Below are 16,597 nucleotides of genomic sequence, written 5' to 3'. Positions count from 1 at the left end.
GCAGAGGGAACAAAAACCTCTTCTATTTTGGAAAATGTTCTCCTAGAGAGATCTCACCGTTATTCATAGGAGCCTGAAGCAGGTGGGTGGCTGTGTTTTGCCAGTGGGAGTCTCCATCCTAGCAGGCCCTACGGAGACCTTTGGGGATCTTCATCCTAACAGGAAACTTTCTGATTTTTGCACGTAAAACCAGCGGCTGTCATGCCGTGCACAGCGGGCGGACCCTTCCTTGGGGGCACACATCTTGCAGTTCTGGCTGAGGGGTGCACTGTCTTTAGTGGTCCTGACACCCCACCAACAGCAAAGCCGTGTGTGAAGATCAGAATAAAACCTCCTGAATGGGCTTCACAGGAGCTCTGCTCAAGCTTGCCCTGCCCTTCCTCGAACACAGAATTACAAAAACCCAGGCAGAGGGAAGGAAGACTGTGACAGCCGGGTCCCAACACCCAGCACCACTGCACTTGTTCAGTTTTCAGGTGTGCAGACGTGCAATGTGACCTCTGCACGCCCCAGACCGTCCCGATTGTTTCCTTTGCGCCCTGTGGCTGCGTCAACGTTGGTTTTGTTCACAAGTTGACGAGCTTCAAATCCCCTCTGCCTGACTGAGCTGGAATACGTGTGCAAGTGCTGTTTTACAGAGTTGATGGGGAAAGCCTGGAAATGATGTCTGAGACTCGTGCTTACCTTATTGGGTGAGGGGATGTGGCAACTTAGGTCTTTCTGTGGTGCCAGAAGGGCTGTTTTGAAATGTGACTGGTGCCAGTCATTCAGCAAATGAGCCTAAACTGTTGTGTTAGGGCTGGAACTAGCCCACAAGTTTCCTTGGAAGGGCAAGAACATGATTACTTAAAAAAAATAATAATAATAGTAATCACGACCGCCACCAAAAAAACACAAAACGCACCAGCACCACCAAAAAGAACACACCAAACACTTTTTGCACCAAAAAGAACAACACACCATGTTAACTCTGTATCGGGTTATAATAGAAAAGACGGTCCACAAGCTTCTGTTTCTTGCAGTTAGCTTGGGTGTCTATACAGTGCTGCTGTTGCAGGGATTTCTCAGCCCATGTACTGCACCACAGGGATGCTTTGGGGATGTCCCAGTAAAGTCTGAGCTTGGGACTTCATGGGTGATCGGCTATGGGATCTGCAGGTGGTCTGAGAGGAGAAGCTCATGGTTGGAAGGAGCAATACATCCAGCCCAGTAGGTTCCCCCAGACACCTGGTAGGGCCCCTCTGGTCCTTCCAGTGCAGAAACAACCAGATTAGCCTTAGGTCGTGGCAGTTATATTCATTTGGTGTTGCATGTATGATCCTCAGCCCCCTGGCCATGGCCTATCCTGGCTGGTGGAGCAAAGCCGTGGGTATCTGCACCCCTACTTTGAGCCACGCAATTTTCATTTTTTCATTAAGCCACCTGTATGTGATGGTTTGGTGATTTCTCTGCCTGTTTTGGTAGGAGACGAGTTTGGGAAAGTCTTTCCGAGTCTGGCACCTAACATCTATTCTTTTTGTTCAGCCTGGATTAAAACCTATTCTTGCAGAAGTAAAGGACCAGATGCGCCCCTCTTACAGCAGTGATCCTCCCTCCCTCTCCAAAAAAAAAAAAAAGAGAGAGAGAGAGAAAGCAGTCAGGCATAAAAAAAATGTGAAAACCCACCAGACAGTTACTCAGTGATTGCAATAGCACCCCCACTGCCTGCCTGCTGTTCTGCTGAAGCATCTGAAAGCGCAATGCTGTCACATATCCAACCTGATTCTTTTTCCCTGATTAAGCAAGCTACTCACACTTAGAAATTCGCAACAAGCTTGAACACTCTCGAGTACCTTTGAGAAACAACTTTATCTTTGTGTCTACAAGACAGGGTGATTAGCGGTGGTGGAAAATAAACTTCACTATCTGCCCTGTCCTCCTGGTGCTGTGGGGTGAGGGCTGTCTGGCTGCTGCTTTGTTTTGCTTTTTTCCTGGTTCAATTGCTCTCTCTGGGAGGGGCGAGGAGGAGTCTGGATTCCAGCATTTTGACCTGGTTGCATGCACAGAGCTTTCCTCTGGGACAATTCAGCAATGCTGCTGCAAAAAATAGCCTTACGGTCACATGGAGCTTGATGTATGAAAACTTGCGTACTAATAAGATTATGGAATTTTTTAATGCTTCCCATTTTTCAGACAAATGAAATTTAAGAGGCAGTGGTTACAAAGGAGAAAATACTGTCGTTCATCTATGTAATATGTAGTTGTGTTTGGACCTGAGAAACCACTTAAAACCAGGCCACTTAACCATCCAAATTGCAAAATGTCCCTTATTCCGTGGTGCTGTATCACCCCCAGCTCTGGGCTGACAAGGAAAGGGAGCTCCTGAGCAGGGTTTGGTGAGTTTAGGGAGCTCAAATGCTTGTGTAGCAATGAACCCAGCCTCCAAGAAGCTTAAAAAGGAGACACTCCCACCTAAGCTAGTCACCCAGGGGAAACTTTTATAGCCCATGATGAGATGTTCAAGGTATTTCTTCCCATGAAGTGTAAATAGTAGGCTTAGGCTTAGATGTCTGACTTCTGGACAACTCAACACGAGGAGAATGAGTCTTGTCTGCTATCTACAGAAATCAAGGTAGAGGCTTAGGATGCCTTAGAATATCTTGCCAGCGGACAGCCTGAGTTTAGCTCTTGCTGGGGATGGTGCAAATATGCTAGTTACATCTCTATTAGTAAATAAATTAGGTCTGGCTCCATAGCCAAGTGGTTACGGCATGACCTATGAACAGCTGAGCTCTCCTCACCTCCCCAACCTGCGTGGCTACGTGCAAGCTGCCTGTTCGAAATGGTCCCTTGGCCACGTCTGAGCATTGTCTGGCACTGCACTAGTTGGCACACATCAGAACTGTGCCAAAGTCTGCCACCAATTTAGCAATCTTCGCAGCACGATGCCAACACTCATTCGCTTGCTGTTGTGGGTGTAACCTTTTGAGCCTGCACTCCAGCCAGGCCAAGGATAAAAGTGGACAGACCATATGCAGCGCCTTCATTTTGCTGTTTTGCTTCACAAAGCTGAATGAGTCTGAGTTGTGTGTTGTTTCTCTCGCTTACTATCAGCTGGTTCCGCCCATAGTATTTTCACCACCTGGGCTTTTTCCAGATTAGTCTCTCATGACGTGCTATTAGCTGGCTGGTACGCACTTCCTCTGATACATTTCTTTTGGGAGGTGAGGCTAGGAAGGAGGAAGCTACTGAAGCTACTGGAGTGTGCTCGCATGGGTTTGTTGATTTTTTTGTTTCTTTCTTTTTTTCTCAGCACTTCAGTTGAAGTGCTGCCCACTTCCACTTTAGGCAAGCTGTCCCTGTTGACGCTGGAGTTGTGACATAAGACCAGGAGTGCAGCGTCCTGCTCAGAAAGGAGTAACGCCAGACTTCTGTTCCTCCAGAGGGCTGGACCCTTCGCAATGGCTGGCAGGGCTTTGCAGCTCCGTACGATAGCTTACGATGCCAAAAGGTGCAGGCTGAGGCACGCAGGCAGAAAACTGGTGAGAGACGGGAAGAGATGCTCTGCTTCAGCTTTTGTGTGACCTCAGGGATTTCCCTTTGGGAGACTGAATCTGGCACTAAGCAAGATTAACACACGCTGAGATGTTTAGGGCCATCTCAGCCGCATGGAGAAGTATCGTGGTCGATGTGAGAAGTTCTTCAGCTGGGGCATCAGGAAAATGGGCTGTAGTCTCAGTGGTCTTCTGTGACACCTCCTCATCTCTCTTTAGTTGTCGGGTTTCTGTTTCCTCTTCTAATATTTGTAAATGCTTTTTGAGGACAGCAATTACATCTGCGGGTGAATGCTGCTGAGAGGAGGGAAGGCTGAATGTTTGCAATGAGCACCGAAGCCATCAGTAGATGGATAGCCTTGCAGGGGCTTCACGTGTGCCTTTTGTGTTGTGTCCAGGACATGTGCGCAGCTGAAGCTACGGCATCGTTGCTCCATGCGGAAGAAAACTTCTCGGCGTGCCTGGCACGGATAGATGCCCTCATCTTCAAGCCTCTGCTCCAGGCAGGTAGGTTGGAGAAGACTAGCTCTTTGCCTCTAGTTCTTGCCTTGGGTCACTGGCACACCTATGAAGGGAGTTATACTCGAAACCCGATGGCTGAGGGCTTGCTGGGGGCAACCTTTCATGCAAGGCGAGGACTGTGATCCCTGTTGGTTTTAGAGGTTAATCCAATTTCTGAGCAGTGTAATTTCCAAGGCCTGTTTCCAGCATGACACGGAAATCCCAAATGCTTCTCGCATATGTATGACCCCTGAACTGTGCCCGTTCTGCCTCCCTGCTCTTGGTCTGTGCTCATGCCCATCTTTGAAGGTGAAACTTGTGGGTGCAGGTTCTAAGCTGGCAGTAAATCAGAGCAGCTCCACTGAAATAACAAATCCATAAATATTCACAAGCCTGTCTGGCCAAAAGTGGTGAGACTGGATTAGGCCCGTAGGCTGTTTCCCTCCTATGCCATCTTTCCTTTTTGGTCTGTCCTCCGAGGAGACTGGGAGCAGCCCTTTGGGCCAGGGGCAAAAACTCCCCCAGTTTTCCTCCGATGCTTGTGTCTGAGCTGGGTCTGAGCCCTGCAGGCTGCTGTGACCACATGCCCCATGAGAATGGAGAGGAGAAGGCCTTAGCATGGATAACCCATGCAATTACCGACAGGGGCCCAACCCTAAATAATCATCATCTCCTTCCTCGCTGGAATTATTTTCCTATAAGAATATATGTACTTTACACTGACAAATTGGGCTGAGTACTAGGTGCAGGCAATGTCTTGCACAAGATTTCCTGGATTTAATGCTTTTTGATGGCCTTTTCTCCCCTCTTTCTTTCCCCTAAAGAGCCTAGTGACCAGAAAGGAAAGGAGAACTTTAAGCTCTTCCTGCTCCTGAATGATCGATTTCAAGCTCTCTGGAACCTCACAGAAGAGAACTACCGGATAGTGAAGCAAAAATGCAGCACTTCGGAGTCATTCTGCATCCAGGATATTTACATTGTCTGGAAAGGAGACCTGTTTCTAAGCCTCTACATCCAGTAAGTACAGAAGAATTTCGGAGTAAGAATGAAGTACTGAATTTATCAAATACCTCTACCAGACATGGTAAGTTAGCGCAAAAGGGATGCATTTAATATATGTGATGCTGTTCAGTCATCAGGTCAGAGAAGGAGCTGCATTCAGTATCTTTGCAGACCATCTAATAAGTAGCCTTTCTTGTATCTGTGACTTGGCTTTTAAGAGGCAGGATTTTTCTTGCAAGTACACATATATATTTTTAAATGCACCTTGCAAATGGAAAGAAGACCAACAGGAAAACTTGTGCCTGGGGACTTCTGAGAGCAAAGGCTGAGTTGTCATGGGAATGGAAAGGTGTATACAGGAAGGTTTAAAGGACTAATAGGGACGAGGAGAGAAAGATGTCACCAGACATAGTTCATATTACCTCTTTGTGCCATGTTTATTTGGTTTTGGCTAGGGATATGATAGCAAGTGATGGAGGTAGCATGATATGAAAAACATAATGCCCCATAGCTCTTTCTACAATTAATTACATGTCTGCTCCCCATCTGTCTGCAATGCAAAGTAAATGTTTGCCAAAGTCGCTGGAGTGTGTGTAACCTGTGTGTTGATGTCCTACCATGACAAATAGGCTGTGGGCACCTGAGGTGACGTAAAGATCAGACGATGTTTGGTCCTTCATTCATCTCAACAATGGCCAAGCTCTGCCTAGATGGGCTTGTACCATCTGGGAGGTTTGGCACCCACGAAGGATTGGGAGATGGCCTTTCTGGTTCTTGGAGATAGTTGTTCATCTAGTCTTGGTTTTGCTTATGGGTACACAGACGGAGGAGGAGGAAGGGCTACTTTTTGTTTTGTTTTTACTTGGACAGCATCGTTTCGGGAAGTGATGCACTACAAACTTTGCCTTTATGTGAACAGGCTTTGGAGCAGAGTATGTTCGTTTGGAGGCTGATTCAGTGAATTAGAATTGGTTTGTCTTAAAAAGGCACAAAAGAGATGAAAACTTGTGTTGAGGTTTCAGCTGGTGAAAAGGAAGAGCTTATCTGAAGACCCCTTTTCCCCTCGTTTTGAAATTAAGCCTGTTTTTGTTGGATGTCATGCAAAAAAAAAGCTGGTTCCTCCCCACCGCTGCTGACTCACTCTGTGCAAACTTAATGCTATAATGTCTCATCCTTTCTGCAGTGATATAGGAGTAAACAAAGCCCCTGCTTAGGGTTCTGAAAATCAGCAGTAAATACTGAAAATGTAATCAATGATCATTAGCCTGGACGGAATATCTGATTTATCTGAAATCCCTACTGGAAGAAAACATGGTATTTGCTGACAAAATATAACTCGATCTCCCTCTAGTGTGAGTTCAGATACATTGACGTGGACACTTTGACAAGCATTTGCCATCAGTAATACAGGCCTGATACATTTACTTCGAGCAGCAGAAATTCATACATCTGTAGTTGATCTCTTACGGTCGGCCTTTGTAGATTTCATTTCCAAGGCTTTTTGCACAACTTATGCTTGTGCTAAAAGCTGCGAAGACTTAAAGCTCCTGAGACAACTCTAGTGTAAAGTCAATGAGAAATTTAAAGCACTGAGGACAAAAAAGGTGCAAGCCAAGGTGGGAAGTCCAGTAGCTGTGTCTCTGCCTCCCTTGGAAATGTGGACCTGACACATTTTCAAACGATCTCCTTCCTTCTGTCACTTAACCTCATAGCTAATATGCATCTCTAACTCAACTCGTGTTTGTGTGTTTGTGTTTTATTTACCAACAGATATTTCGTCACTTTTGCCAACTACGTTGTAGTCCATGGCTTCGAACATGCCACAAAGAGCAAAAGGTCAGTGAAAAATGTGTATTTTAAGGGCTGATAGGAACACAGCGATACTGTAAGTGTTAAGACACTAAACGAGAGTGAACAGCACTACACCTTTTGGTGATCAATCTCTGTGTCGTGGTCCAGCTGTCTCTCCTCTGAACTGACCAGAGTGGCTGCTCCTGCAGGCTTCTGAGACCACAGCAGCTGCTGAAAGGTTTCCCCTGCTGATCTCCCTCCGTCTCCTTTGTAGTAGGCACAATTCAGACATTTGGGGGAGAGGAATCCAATAAATTTGGGAGTTCAGGGAAGGAGTGGGATCTGAAAAAGCATTTTGTGGGAATCTGGCAGGGAGTTTCCACTGCTTGTTCCGGATATTGTCAGAGTCTCATGGAAAATAGCAAATGAAAGCATGAGAGCAGGGCATGAGAAGATTTATAATCACTATATCTGAGTCATTCGGTGCACAAACCATCATGGAAGTTATGCCATATTCCGTGCATCTGTGGGTGTGATTTGTATTTGCAAGAACAGCTGGGCCAGAGACAGAACAAATGAAGCTTTTTTCCTCATTGTCTTATTTTGGTGTGTTTGGTGTGCAAACATTTGCACTATGTTATCTCCTGCTCTTTGAAGTCTTTTAATATCTTTTCTGGGAGTGAGGTAGCCTATAGAGCTTGGAAGGCAGAGTAGCAGCAGTTTGCAGAAGGACTAGTTGATGGGCCTTTCTCTTAATTCGCCACCTTGCAGTGAAGCCTGGAAGCACCATAAGACAGTGCTGAAACAATTCCTCACGGACTTCACCTCTGAGACCTCCATGTCACTGGCCTTATACACTGTCCTCCACAAACCGATCCGGGACCACATCGAGCAATACATACTGCTCCTCACCAAGCTGAACGAGGTTCTCAAAGAGGTAGGGGCCTTTGTGTGATGTTAACACGAGCCAGATAAGTAACATCTTATGGAGAACTTATGGGGCTTTGTGGTGGTGGGAGGGAATCCAAAGCAGGCTGGAAAACGCTTTCCAGTGGACAACCAAGGTGGTGTTAACCAGCACTGGTGGAGCACAGTCCACCCGAAGATCTCAAAGCAATGAGCAGTGGGTCCTCCAGCATAGTCTGAGCTACTTGTCATAGAGAGGAGCTGCAAAGGGTCAAGTAACTGACCTAAGGCTGCACACTTCTGCTGGTGGTATGGATGATGTTAGAGCTGGGAGGGTTTGGAGGATTAACCTTCATTAGTCCTTTGAATTCAGAGCTGCTGAGGGCTTTGGTTAGCTGTAGCCTGATGCCGTGCATACCCATGACTGAAGCATTGATCAAGTCCTGCCTTCCTTTATCAGGGCTCTGAAAAAGATGTGATTACCAGTGCTGTCAAGGAATATGTGAAGCTGGAGTCTTTCATCAGCCAAGTCCTGGATGAAGCTTGTTTTACCAAGACCTTATGGAAATCCTTGGGCTACAAATTCACAGTGAGTCACAGATACAGTGTGTATATTGGCAAGGGGATCCTTGGGAGGTCTGCTTGACCATGGAGAAAATTTGATATGGATCAGGCATCTGGAGCTTCATTTGGAAACCAGCAGGGCAGTGTGGAAACCTTGAAGAAACATTATAGTCACTAGCTGCTTTAGAAGTTGAACCCTGTGTCCAGTTCTGCTGTCACTGTCAGCTTGTGCCAAGAGGCATCTGGCCTCTGCAGGAACTGTTGGTTTGAGTTGGATGTCCTCTTCCAACTGTGATGTTTCCTGATGCTCTTGGTCCATAACCTTCACCTTTGTGGTGCTTTTTGCAGGACATGCTGTGTGTTCCTGAAAGGAGGCTGCTGGAGGATAGCAGAAATCTTCCCATCTCTGCCAGCACAAATCGATCAGACAGGATCTTGCTCTTTGATGACGTCCTTGTCTTAATTCAGGTGAATTTTCCAGCCTTTCAGGGGGATTGGAAGGGCAGCACAGATGAACGACACTAAAATTCATATTCTTGTAATGTTGAAACTGCAGCAGAGCTTGGCTATTTGCAAAACCTTATCTTTGATCCACGCACCTGTAGTTTGCAGTGGAGAGTAAGAGAAGAAAGCCTAGTGATGTAAGAATAGAGGAGCATCCACACATCTTCTTCCTTGGTAATTGTGTACTATCTAACTGTCACAGACACTTTTTTAATAACCCAAGCCCATGCCTGCACGTGGATCTGTTGATTTTTGTCCTTGCTCACTCAAAGGGGTTCTGATGGGTCAAAAATCTCACACTGTAAACACTTGAGCATAGGACTAAATACGATGTTTCGTGGCTCACCCTGCTAGTGGCATGTGTGCAGAAGTTGTAGGCATTCTTGGGGCTTTTTCAGGGATTTGGGGCCAGGGTGTGGAGCAGACAGGGAGTGTCTGCAGCCATGGATGAGCACACAGCGTTTGTTCAAAGCTGTTCTGCAGCATGTTAACGAAGTCCAGCTTGGCTTGATCTGACTGACGGCACCTGTAATCTAGTCTGGCTCTCCTCACACGCACCTCGCTCTGCTTTTCCTTTAGTGATGTGCCAGTGCCCCAGGTGCCTAAACATGACTGCCATGTGAGCTGATGCATCCCACAGCCTCCTTCAAACACAGGCCCTTGTGATAACGCCGAGCAGCTCGGCTGTCAGGGCCTAGGCCTCAGGAAATGGGGTAGCAATTATTTTGTTCAGCTTCATGTAGCAGGTTTCTTAGTGCTGCAGTGATCTCGCTGTGAGCAAATCCCCCCGGGCTCCCTTTGCAGTCAGGGGAGAGGAACACGCGCTGCCTGGGCGCGGTTCATCTGGCCTGTTTTAGGTGCCAAAACTGGGATGAGTTGAATCATGCCCCCAACTCCCTGGGATGAAAGCCCAGGGTAACCATCTGATGGGGAGATATCTACATTGTAGACATCTCTGTTCAGCCAATGGTTTCCACCCACTGCGTCTCATCTGCTGCTGTGACTGTTATTGGGGCATGTGGAGACATAACTGAACTGGGATTGAACTGGTTATCTTCAGCTACTAGCAGGGGACTGCTGATCGGGGCTCTGGTGCTGGGAATCCCAACCTTCATTTCTCCCTTTTTTCCCCAAATCTGGTGGATACATCAGTGATTATCTCATGGTGAACTCCATGGTGCCAGTACCCAACCTGGCTCGACTACATCCTACAGACATAAACTGTAATGTAGGCACCCAGACTTTAAACAGTGAAGGGAGGTGTAACATTTAAACAGTCTTTACCTAATATTTCAACTATTTCTTATGTTTGTTGCCTTCTTGATTAAAGTAGTAACTCTTTGAATGTCCTCAGAGGCCACTGTGTGACTTTGTCATTGAGTCCAGATCCTAGATAAGAGAGCCTTGTGTCAGGGATGATTTGGGACTGTTTCCATACAATAGGGAAGAAACTCTACTAGAGATGAATACTGTCTAAAAGGTGTCTTGGAACAGAAGGTCTGTTACTGTTAGTGGCAGAGCCATGGATTTATGGACCACCAGTTGTAAGTGATAAACTGAGAATTTTTTTCCTTCCCCTACTTTTTTTTTTCAGTCTCTGAGATCCATCATCGTACTATGAGATAGATACATGGACTACAAAAAAAGCCAATTTACTGTGCTGTCTATCTTGCTCTGCTGTTCAATGGATTGACAAAGCAAGGGCAAAGTGTAGGGTTTATATCAACATAACATCTTCTCCCTTTTGTTCCAGGGCAACAGCTTTCAGAGCTTTGATCTGAAGCTTGTGTGGGTAGATGAAAACTGCAGGGAGAAATCAGCTCCAGGACAGTAAGTAAAAAATCTCCTCTTGGAGGTGTGGGGGGAAGTTTTCAACTTAATTACTTGATTGTGGAACTGAGATAATGGTTCAAAACTCTATCTCAGTTCCTTTCTCCCTAGTGGGGTTGGTTCTGGGCTACGGGCAATTGATTGCAGCACTTCTCAGATGGGATCACAGCAGCTTGGACTTGCATTGCTTGTGTTTGATGGCATTTTGAAATCAGTTAGTAATAAAATGATTTGGGTAGCAGACCTAGAGAACAAAGATGACTTGATAGTTGAGTCCCTCTCCAGAAGGAGAAAATTGGCTGTCAAACTGGCATTAGCTTCTGGGGGGGGAAGCTTCTGTTTGACTGAGAAACATGTTTTTCAGAGTCTCTGCAATGTCTTTTGCTTCACAGGTATGGACTCCGTGTTATAACCCCAGAAGAAACATTCTTTCTCTCTGCCAAAGACCCACAGATGAAGGTTAGCAGCGGTTAGGGCCTTTCTGTTTCACCTGAAAGTATCACGTGAAGAGCCTTGAAATAGGGAAATGGCGTAGAGGGGATGACAGCTCCATAGTGGGAGCAAAATGTTGACTACTGAGTGGAAGCTGACATATCAGTAAGCATCAGGATTTATGCTTCCTGATCCGAAGACAGATTAGTGGGGTCTGCAGCTGCTTAAATGCAGCTGAAACCTTTTTTGTGTGTGACTTTTGCCATTTTTTGATTGTTTTAAGCAGAATAATAAGTAGCATGTCTTTTTCTCCATGGAGCCAATACCTCATCAAGGTGGCTCAGATACTGGGTAGTAGGTGGAAGAGGATGGGGTGCTGGAAGTGGAGCTGGGAACAGAACAGGACAGGTGGGCCATAACCCACCAGCTCAGCCAGCTGAACGTCACAGAATTAGTGGGAGCCCCATGGCTTCTTCTGCTTCTCCTGAACTATCTCTTGCTGTGAACCATTTGGCTTTCTTCGCTTGTTCCTTCAGCGCTCCTCTTCCTCTCTTCCCAGGCTGTTTGGCAGTGGAAGCTGAACCAAGCCATCCGCCAGGCTTTGAATGGGAAGCGAGATTTCCCTTTGTGGGGTAAGACAGGAGAAGGCACCGAGCCCCCGTCCTGCCGCTTCTTCACCTACGTCTTCAGGCTTGAGAGCAAGTTCAAAAGCGCATCCTATGAGGGCGAGTGGCACTGGGGAAAGCCTCATGGCAAGTAAGGAGACTTTTTTTTCCCCTTTCCTGAGCACAAATATGCAAGGATGGCCTGATGTCTTGACATAGTGCTGCTTGGATCCAGTGAATGCACCAGTGGATATATAGGTGGCTGTGGACATGGGTGGGTGCATCCCATGCCAAGGATCTGGACCACAGACTGGGGGCTGGTGATCTCCTGGGATGTGCTGGCTTCTCTGGTTCATACCTTGCTTGTTTCCACAGGGAAATCTGGTGTTGAGGACAGATTTGGGGGCAGCTGGGACATATTTGCTTGCTTTCAGGGCTTGGTGAAAGTATGAGTCCTGCCACATGATCTACATCTTGCAGATATCTTGCTAATGATACCAGTTTATGTAGTAAATTGTAGAGGCTGCCCCTAATGTGGCAGTGATCACATTGGAGGCGCTTCACTGAATTATGCCTGTAATTAGGGCTCAGACTTGAGCCAATGCTTATTATCAGGATCTCAGCCTGAGGCATAAAATCTTACCATTGTGATAAGGAAAAAAAATAAAACAAAAAACTCTGCGTGTGAGAAGTGAAGCATTTTCTCTGATGCTATCAAAATGTATTTTAACATCTGAACAATTATCGGAGATTTTTTTTTTAATTCATTAAATGCAAAAGATGCTTAAATGCATTTCTTGGGAACATGAGAACATTTCACTAAACCCAAACCAAGTTTAAGAATTAGCTATGCCAAAGGGGAAGAATTTATAAAAGAAAAGTTAAATGGTCCCAATCAAAATCTATTTGACAAAGGACACAGCCTATGTTTTTGTGAAGAAAACTCAAATATGACCAACCTCCTCAGACAAAAAGGTTGCTATGGGATTTTTATACTTTCTGAGTTTTATACAGCTTTTATACATGGTTTGTTTCTATTGAAGCAAAAAGGGTTTAAAGACTTGGTTTGAAAGAGCCCAAAAATAATCAGAATATCCAGAATCAAAAGCTTGATCCTGAATCTTTTGTGGAAGAGCTTGTGCCTTGCTTCAGAACAGCATTAAATAGGTGTTTGAAGCAGGGCTATGCTTGAGGCAGTCCCTCACATCATCCCCACCTTCCCCAACACTGTTATCCCAATTAAACTAGAAAATGAGATTAGAAAACCACTCTGTGCAGACACAGAGGGACAAGCACTGCTTGTTGCTCTTTGCCTCCTCCTATCTTTGGGTTGGAAGAAATGTGATGAAGAAGTAACCTCCGTTGCTTCAGATTAAGTGACTTGACTGAGGCATCCCAAGAAACTCATGGCAGAACTAAGTGACTTGTGGCGCTTCTAATACCTGGGCTTTCAGTTGCTTGCTGTCATTCCCATTGCTGAAACTGCTCTCCTATATGACTTGATACTAGTACAGGGTTACAGAAGAGCAAAGCTGGCCATGATGGCTTGTCCACCTCTTTGTCTTTTTGTCCCAGTACTCCTGATGCCTCAAAGTGGAGGAAAGAAACAGTCCTGCTTGAACCACCCCCATGGCTGGAGCTGGCGTTCTGTTTGTTTTGCTCTCTTTTGCTTCCATTCAAACTAACAAAGCAAAAGGAGATGTATTTTAAATCCACTTAATTGGATCTGACCACTTCCCTGTATCTTAAAACCCAAAAAAGAGTCTGCCACGTGTAGGTGTTAAAAACAACCTTGGTGAAAGTCAAGACAACATGTCGGGGTTTTGGTACTGCACCAACTTGCACTGTCTTTGGCTGGGAACATGTAGGGAACTGGCTGTGTCCGGGCTGTTGCAAGAGTTAAAACAGTGAGTGGGTGTGGGTGGAGTGGGAGAGGAAGGGGGAGGAAATTCATTCACAGCTGGGCATGGTTGTGCAATAATTTGACCATTGCATCGCACCGACAGTTCCAGTCTCATTGTTGCATTGTTACCTTGTGTAATCATTTCTACAACCCCAGTACAAAACAGATGGAAAGATACAATTCCTCTAGGCCAGCACTCATCTCTTTTGTTTTCATTGTGCCTGGTAGAATGAATGAATGAATTTCTGGGCTGTGGTGTCATTAACTTGTCTACAGGGATGTGCCGTGCTGGAATGTCAGCTGGCTTAATCATGTGCAATGCTTCAATTAAAAAAGAATCATATACACTGTCATAAATGAATGACCCAGCAACTCTACAAAATGATTTTGAGATAAAAGAATTTGGAAGAAGATTCTTCCAGCTCATTCCAGGACATGAAATCCTTATGGTATCAAAACCCTTCGATGCAATCCAAGATCCCAGAGGTGCCTGGAGAACTCTCTCTCCCTGTCCCCTGAGGAAACGTTCTGATGTTAGCAGTCCCTAGGCTATTGATAACTTCTGTTGCAATTGTGTACGCTGCTGGTGATCTTATTTGTGTAACTCTCCCTTCAAATTGCAGGGGGACAGTGAAGTGGCGTGATGGACGCAACCACGTTGGAGATTTCAAAGAAGGCTTGGAGCATGGGTAAGCCTTAAAGAAAAATCCCAAAGCATTTTTTACTTTCAAAGTAAGCTAAAAAATAGTTCCTCTTAGAGATACAGAGAAGCTGCTTATCTTGCATAGGGGCTCTATTTACTGCTAGAGCCCAATTTATGTGACCTATTCTGGACCCCTGCATTAGGCTCAGTGAGTTGTAACTTAGTGAGTGGATTGCCAGTGACTACAAAAAAGGGAGAGCATGCAGATGACCTGTTCAGATGGAGACATGTCCATTTGGCTGGATGAATCTCACCTTTGATCTCTAAATCTAGGTGAATTCATTCACATAAAATACCTTGAAAAATAATTTTTTGATATCTTTTAAAAATCTCAAATCAGATTTTTTCAGAGGGAAAGAGACCATACTATGAAATTCAAACATTATTTTTCTAAAACGTTTTGAAAATAAGACTTTTAGACTTGGTATTTCTAAATGAGTTCCAGAATAAGCTAGATTTTAAAGGGATAAAGTGTCTCAAATACTTAGTGCTGGGGTTAAGAAAACATTTCATTAATGTCAGAGGTAGAACTGGCCCCAGCCATGTAAATCACTTTGGCAGGTCCTTAGTTTTTAAATTTCATCCAATACAACTGAGTCACATTGTAGTGCTGACCTCCACCATGTGCACCCTGTAGGTTTGGAATATGCCTTGTCCCTCGCCGATCTGAAGACCGGTATGACTGCTATAAATGCCACTGGTACGAGGGCAAGATGAGAGGCTATGGAATCTGTGAGTAAGTAAAACCCAAAGATGGACTCTGGTTAAAGATGGTTATAGCTTCCCAACAAGCTATAACCATTGTAACTACCTCTGTGCTCTATCGGTGAGGATGTTGCTGGGTATTTGTGCTTGTGTTTGAGAGCAGAGAGTGCATGGTGTGCCATCAGCCCTGGACAGACTTGGAGGAGCATATAGCGTGCTCTCTCAGCTGGCCATGCTGTCTGAACTAAACCTTATGTAGAGTAGGTTCCTTAATGGTGGATGGGATTGTTGGTCTGGGAGTCATAACCATTATCCTGAAGTGGACTGCTTCCCCCAGTTTGCTTCTCCTGCTCACTCAAATTCTGAGCTTAAACCCAGAGCTTAATTTGGGAAGTGGAGTGCCAGATGCTTCTGGGAACAGTCGTTTGCACAACTGTGTCTCAAAGTGGTGCTGTGGGGATTTGGATGGATCCTGGTCTGTAAAGCACCCTATTGTGGGCATATGGCAGTGTCCCAGCCTTACCTTCCATCTCCCTTCAGTTTAGAAGGCCAGAAACAGTAGCAGAAGGGGTGGGAAAAGAAAGGTGAAGGCAGATCTGTCTTCCTGCTTGATCTGATCTACTCCCACCCTGGATTAACCTGATGTCACTGGGATCTGGTTGGCAAGAGGTCAAGCACAGAGTAGCCTCTCAGAGGACAACTGGAAACCCTAAGTGTTGTGTGCTCAGATAATGTTGAAAGCCATCTGTGAAGCGATTAGCTTGCATGATGTATGTTCCTAATAGTGGACAACTAGAGGCTCCAGAGATAACAGTCAAGTGAGTGTAATATTTGGCAGGCAGATGTGCCCAATGTACTCAGTTTCCTGGTTTGCTGCTTCAGTAGAAGCTATCAAATAGGCACAGTCTTGGATTCTGTTTGTATCTCTCCCTGCAGGTATGGGAACGATATGGTCTACAAAGGCTACTTCAAAGACAACGTGCGTCAAGGGTTTGGGATACTGGAGAACCACTCAGCTGAGCATCCATTTAAATACACAGGACAGTGGGAAAATGACAAGAAGAATGGATATGGAGTCTGGGAAGACAAAGACAGGTAAAGGTGGTATGGATCAGTGATGGCTTTAGGTGCCTGAGAGTTTTCCCCCTCTATTGGCACAGGGAAAGCCTTATGTTCTGACAGAGGGAATTGGGAAGGAGGAACGTGTTCAGTCTCTGCTATAAGGCCTGAACTCCTGGGGAATTGCAGAGTTGAGTTCGTGCAATAAATCTGGCTTTTATGCTGTGTGGGAACACTATATCAGTTAAACCTAGCCTCAGTAGGTGATACATCAGATTGACTAAAATGTAGTGAAATAGAGAAAAAAAAAATGTTTTCTATTGCATTCTAGAGGGGAGAGATACATAGGTACATGGCTCGATGATCACAAACATGGACAAGGCATTGTAGTCACCCAGTCAGGTGTCTGCTATCAAAGGACATTTCATGCTGACAAAATGGTGGTAAGTATCCATTTTCAGTGGACTCTTGGTGTTGGTGGGACATGGAATTCCCCCATCAAAGACAAGATTAAGATTTTCCTTCATAATTAATCTGTGAGGGAAAATAGATGGCAAGA

The 16,597-nt window shown here is 45.4% G+C and overlaps 1 protein-coding gene across 8 annotated transcripts in view; it reads left to right on the top strand.

Annotated features, from left to right (window-relative positions):
* ALS2CL (ALS2 C-terminal like) overlaps positions 1-16,597 on the top strand; it is a 62,008-nt gene that overhangs the window by 31,914 nt on the left and 13,497 nt on the right. For 7 of the 8 annotated variants that reach the window (XM_083824709.1, XM_083824710.1, XM_083824707.1 and 4 more), the window contains exons 2-14: positions 3,932-4,040; positions 4,859-5,051; positions 6,807-6,872; positions 7,599-7,764; positions 8,194-8,322; positions 8,646-8,765; positions 10,555-10,631; positions 11,024-11,090; positions 11,623-11,819; positions 14,195-14,260; positions 14,912-15,010; positions 15,916-16,074; positions 16,370-16,481. In XM_083824709.1, the coding sequence (XP_083680835.1) occupies positions 3,935-4,040; positions 4,859-5,051; positions 6,807-6,872; positions 7,599-7,764; positions 8,194-8,322; positions 8,646-8,765; positions 10,555-10,631; positions 11,024-11,090; positions 11,623-11,819; positions 14,195-14,260; positions 14,912-15,010; positions 15,916-16,074; positions 16,370-16,481 (1,557 nt within the window). In that variant the 5' untranslated portion in view covers positions 3,932-3,934. Of the gene's footprint in view, positions 1-3,316; positions 3,522-3,931; positions 4,041-4,858; positions 5,052-6,806; positions 6,873-7,598; positions 7,765-8,193; positions 8,323-8,645; positions 8,766-10,554; positions 10,632-11,023; positions 11,091-11,622; positions 11,820-14,194; positions 14,261-14,911; positions 15,011-15,915; positions 16,075-16,369; positions 16,482-16,597 lie in introns of those variants that run through there. The other variant, XM_083824705.1, reaches the window with a different exon arrangement.

This window comes from Anser anser, assembly GCF_964211835.1.
Source record: "Anser anser genome assembly, chromosome: 2".
Lineage (NCBI taxonomy): Eukaryota > Metazoa > Chordata > Aves > Anseriformes > Anatidae > Anser > Anser anser.
The sequence above is the reverse complement of the archived record's forward strand: the minus strand, read 5'-3'. Positions and strand labels throughout refer to the sequence as shown.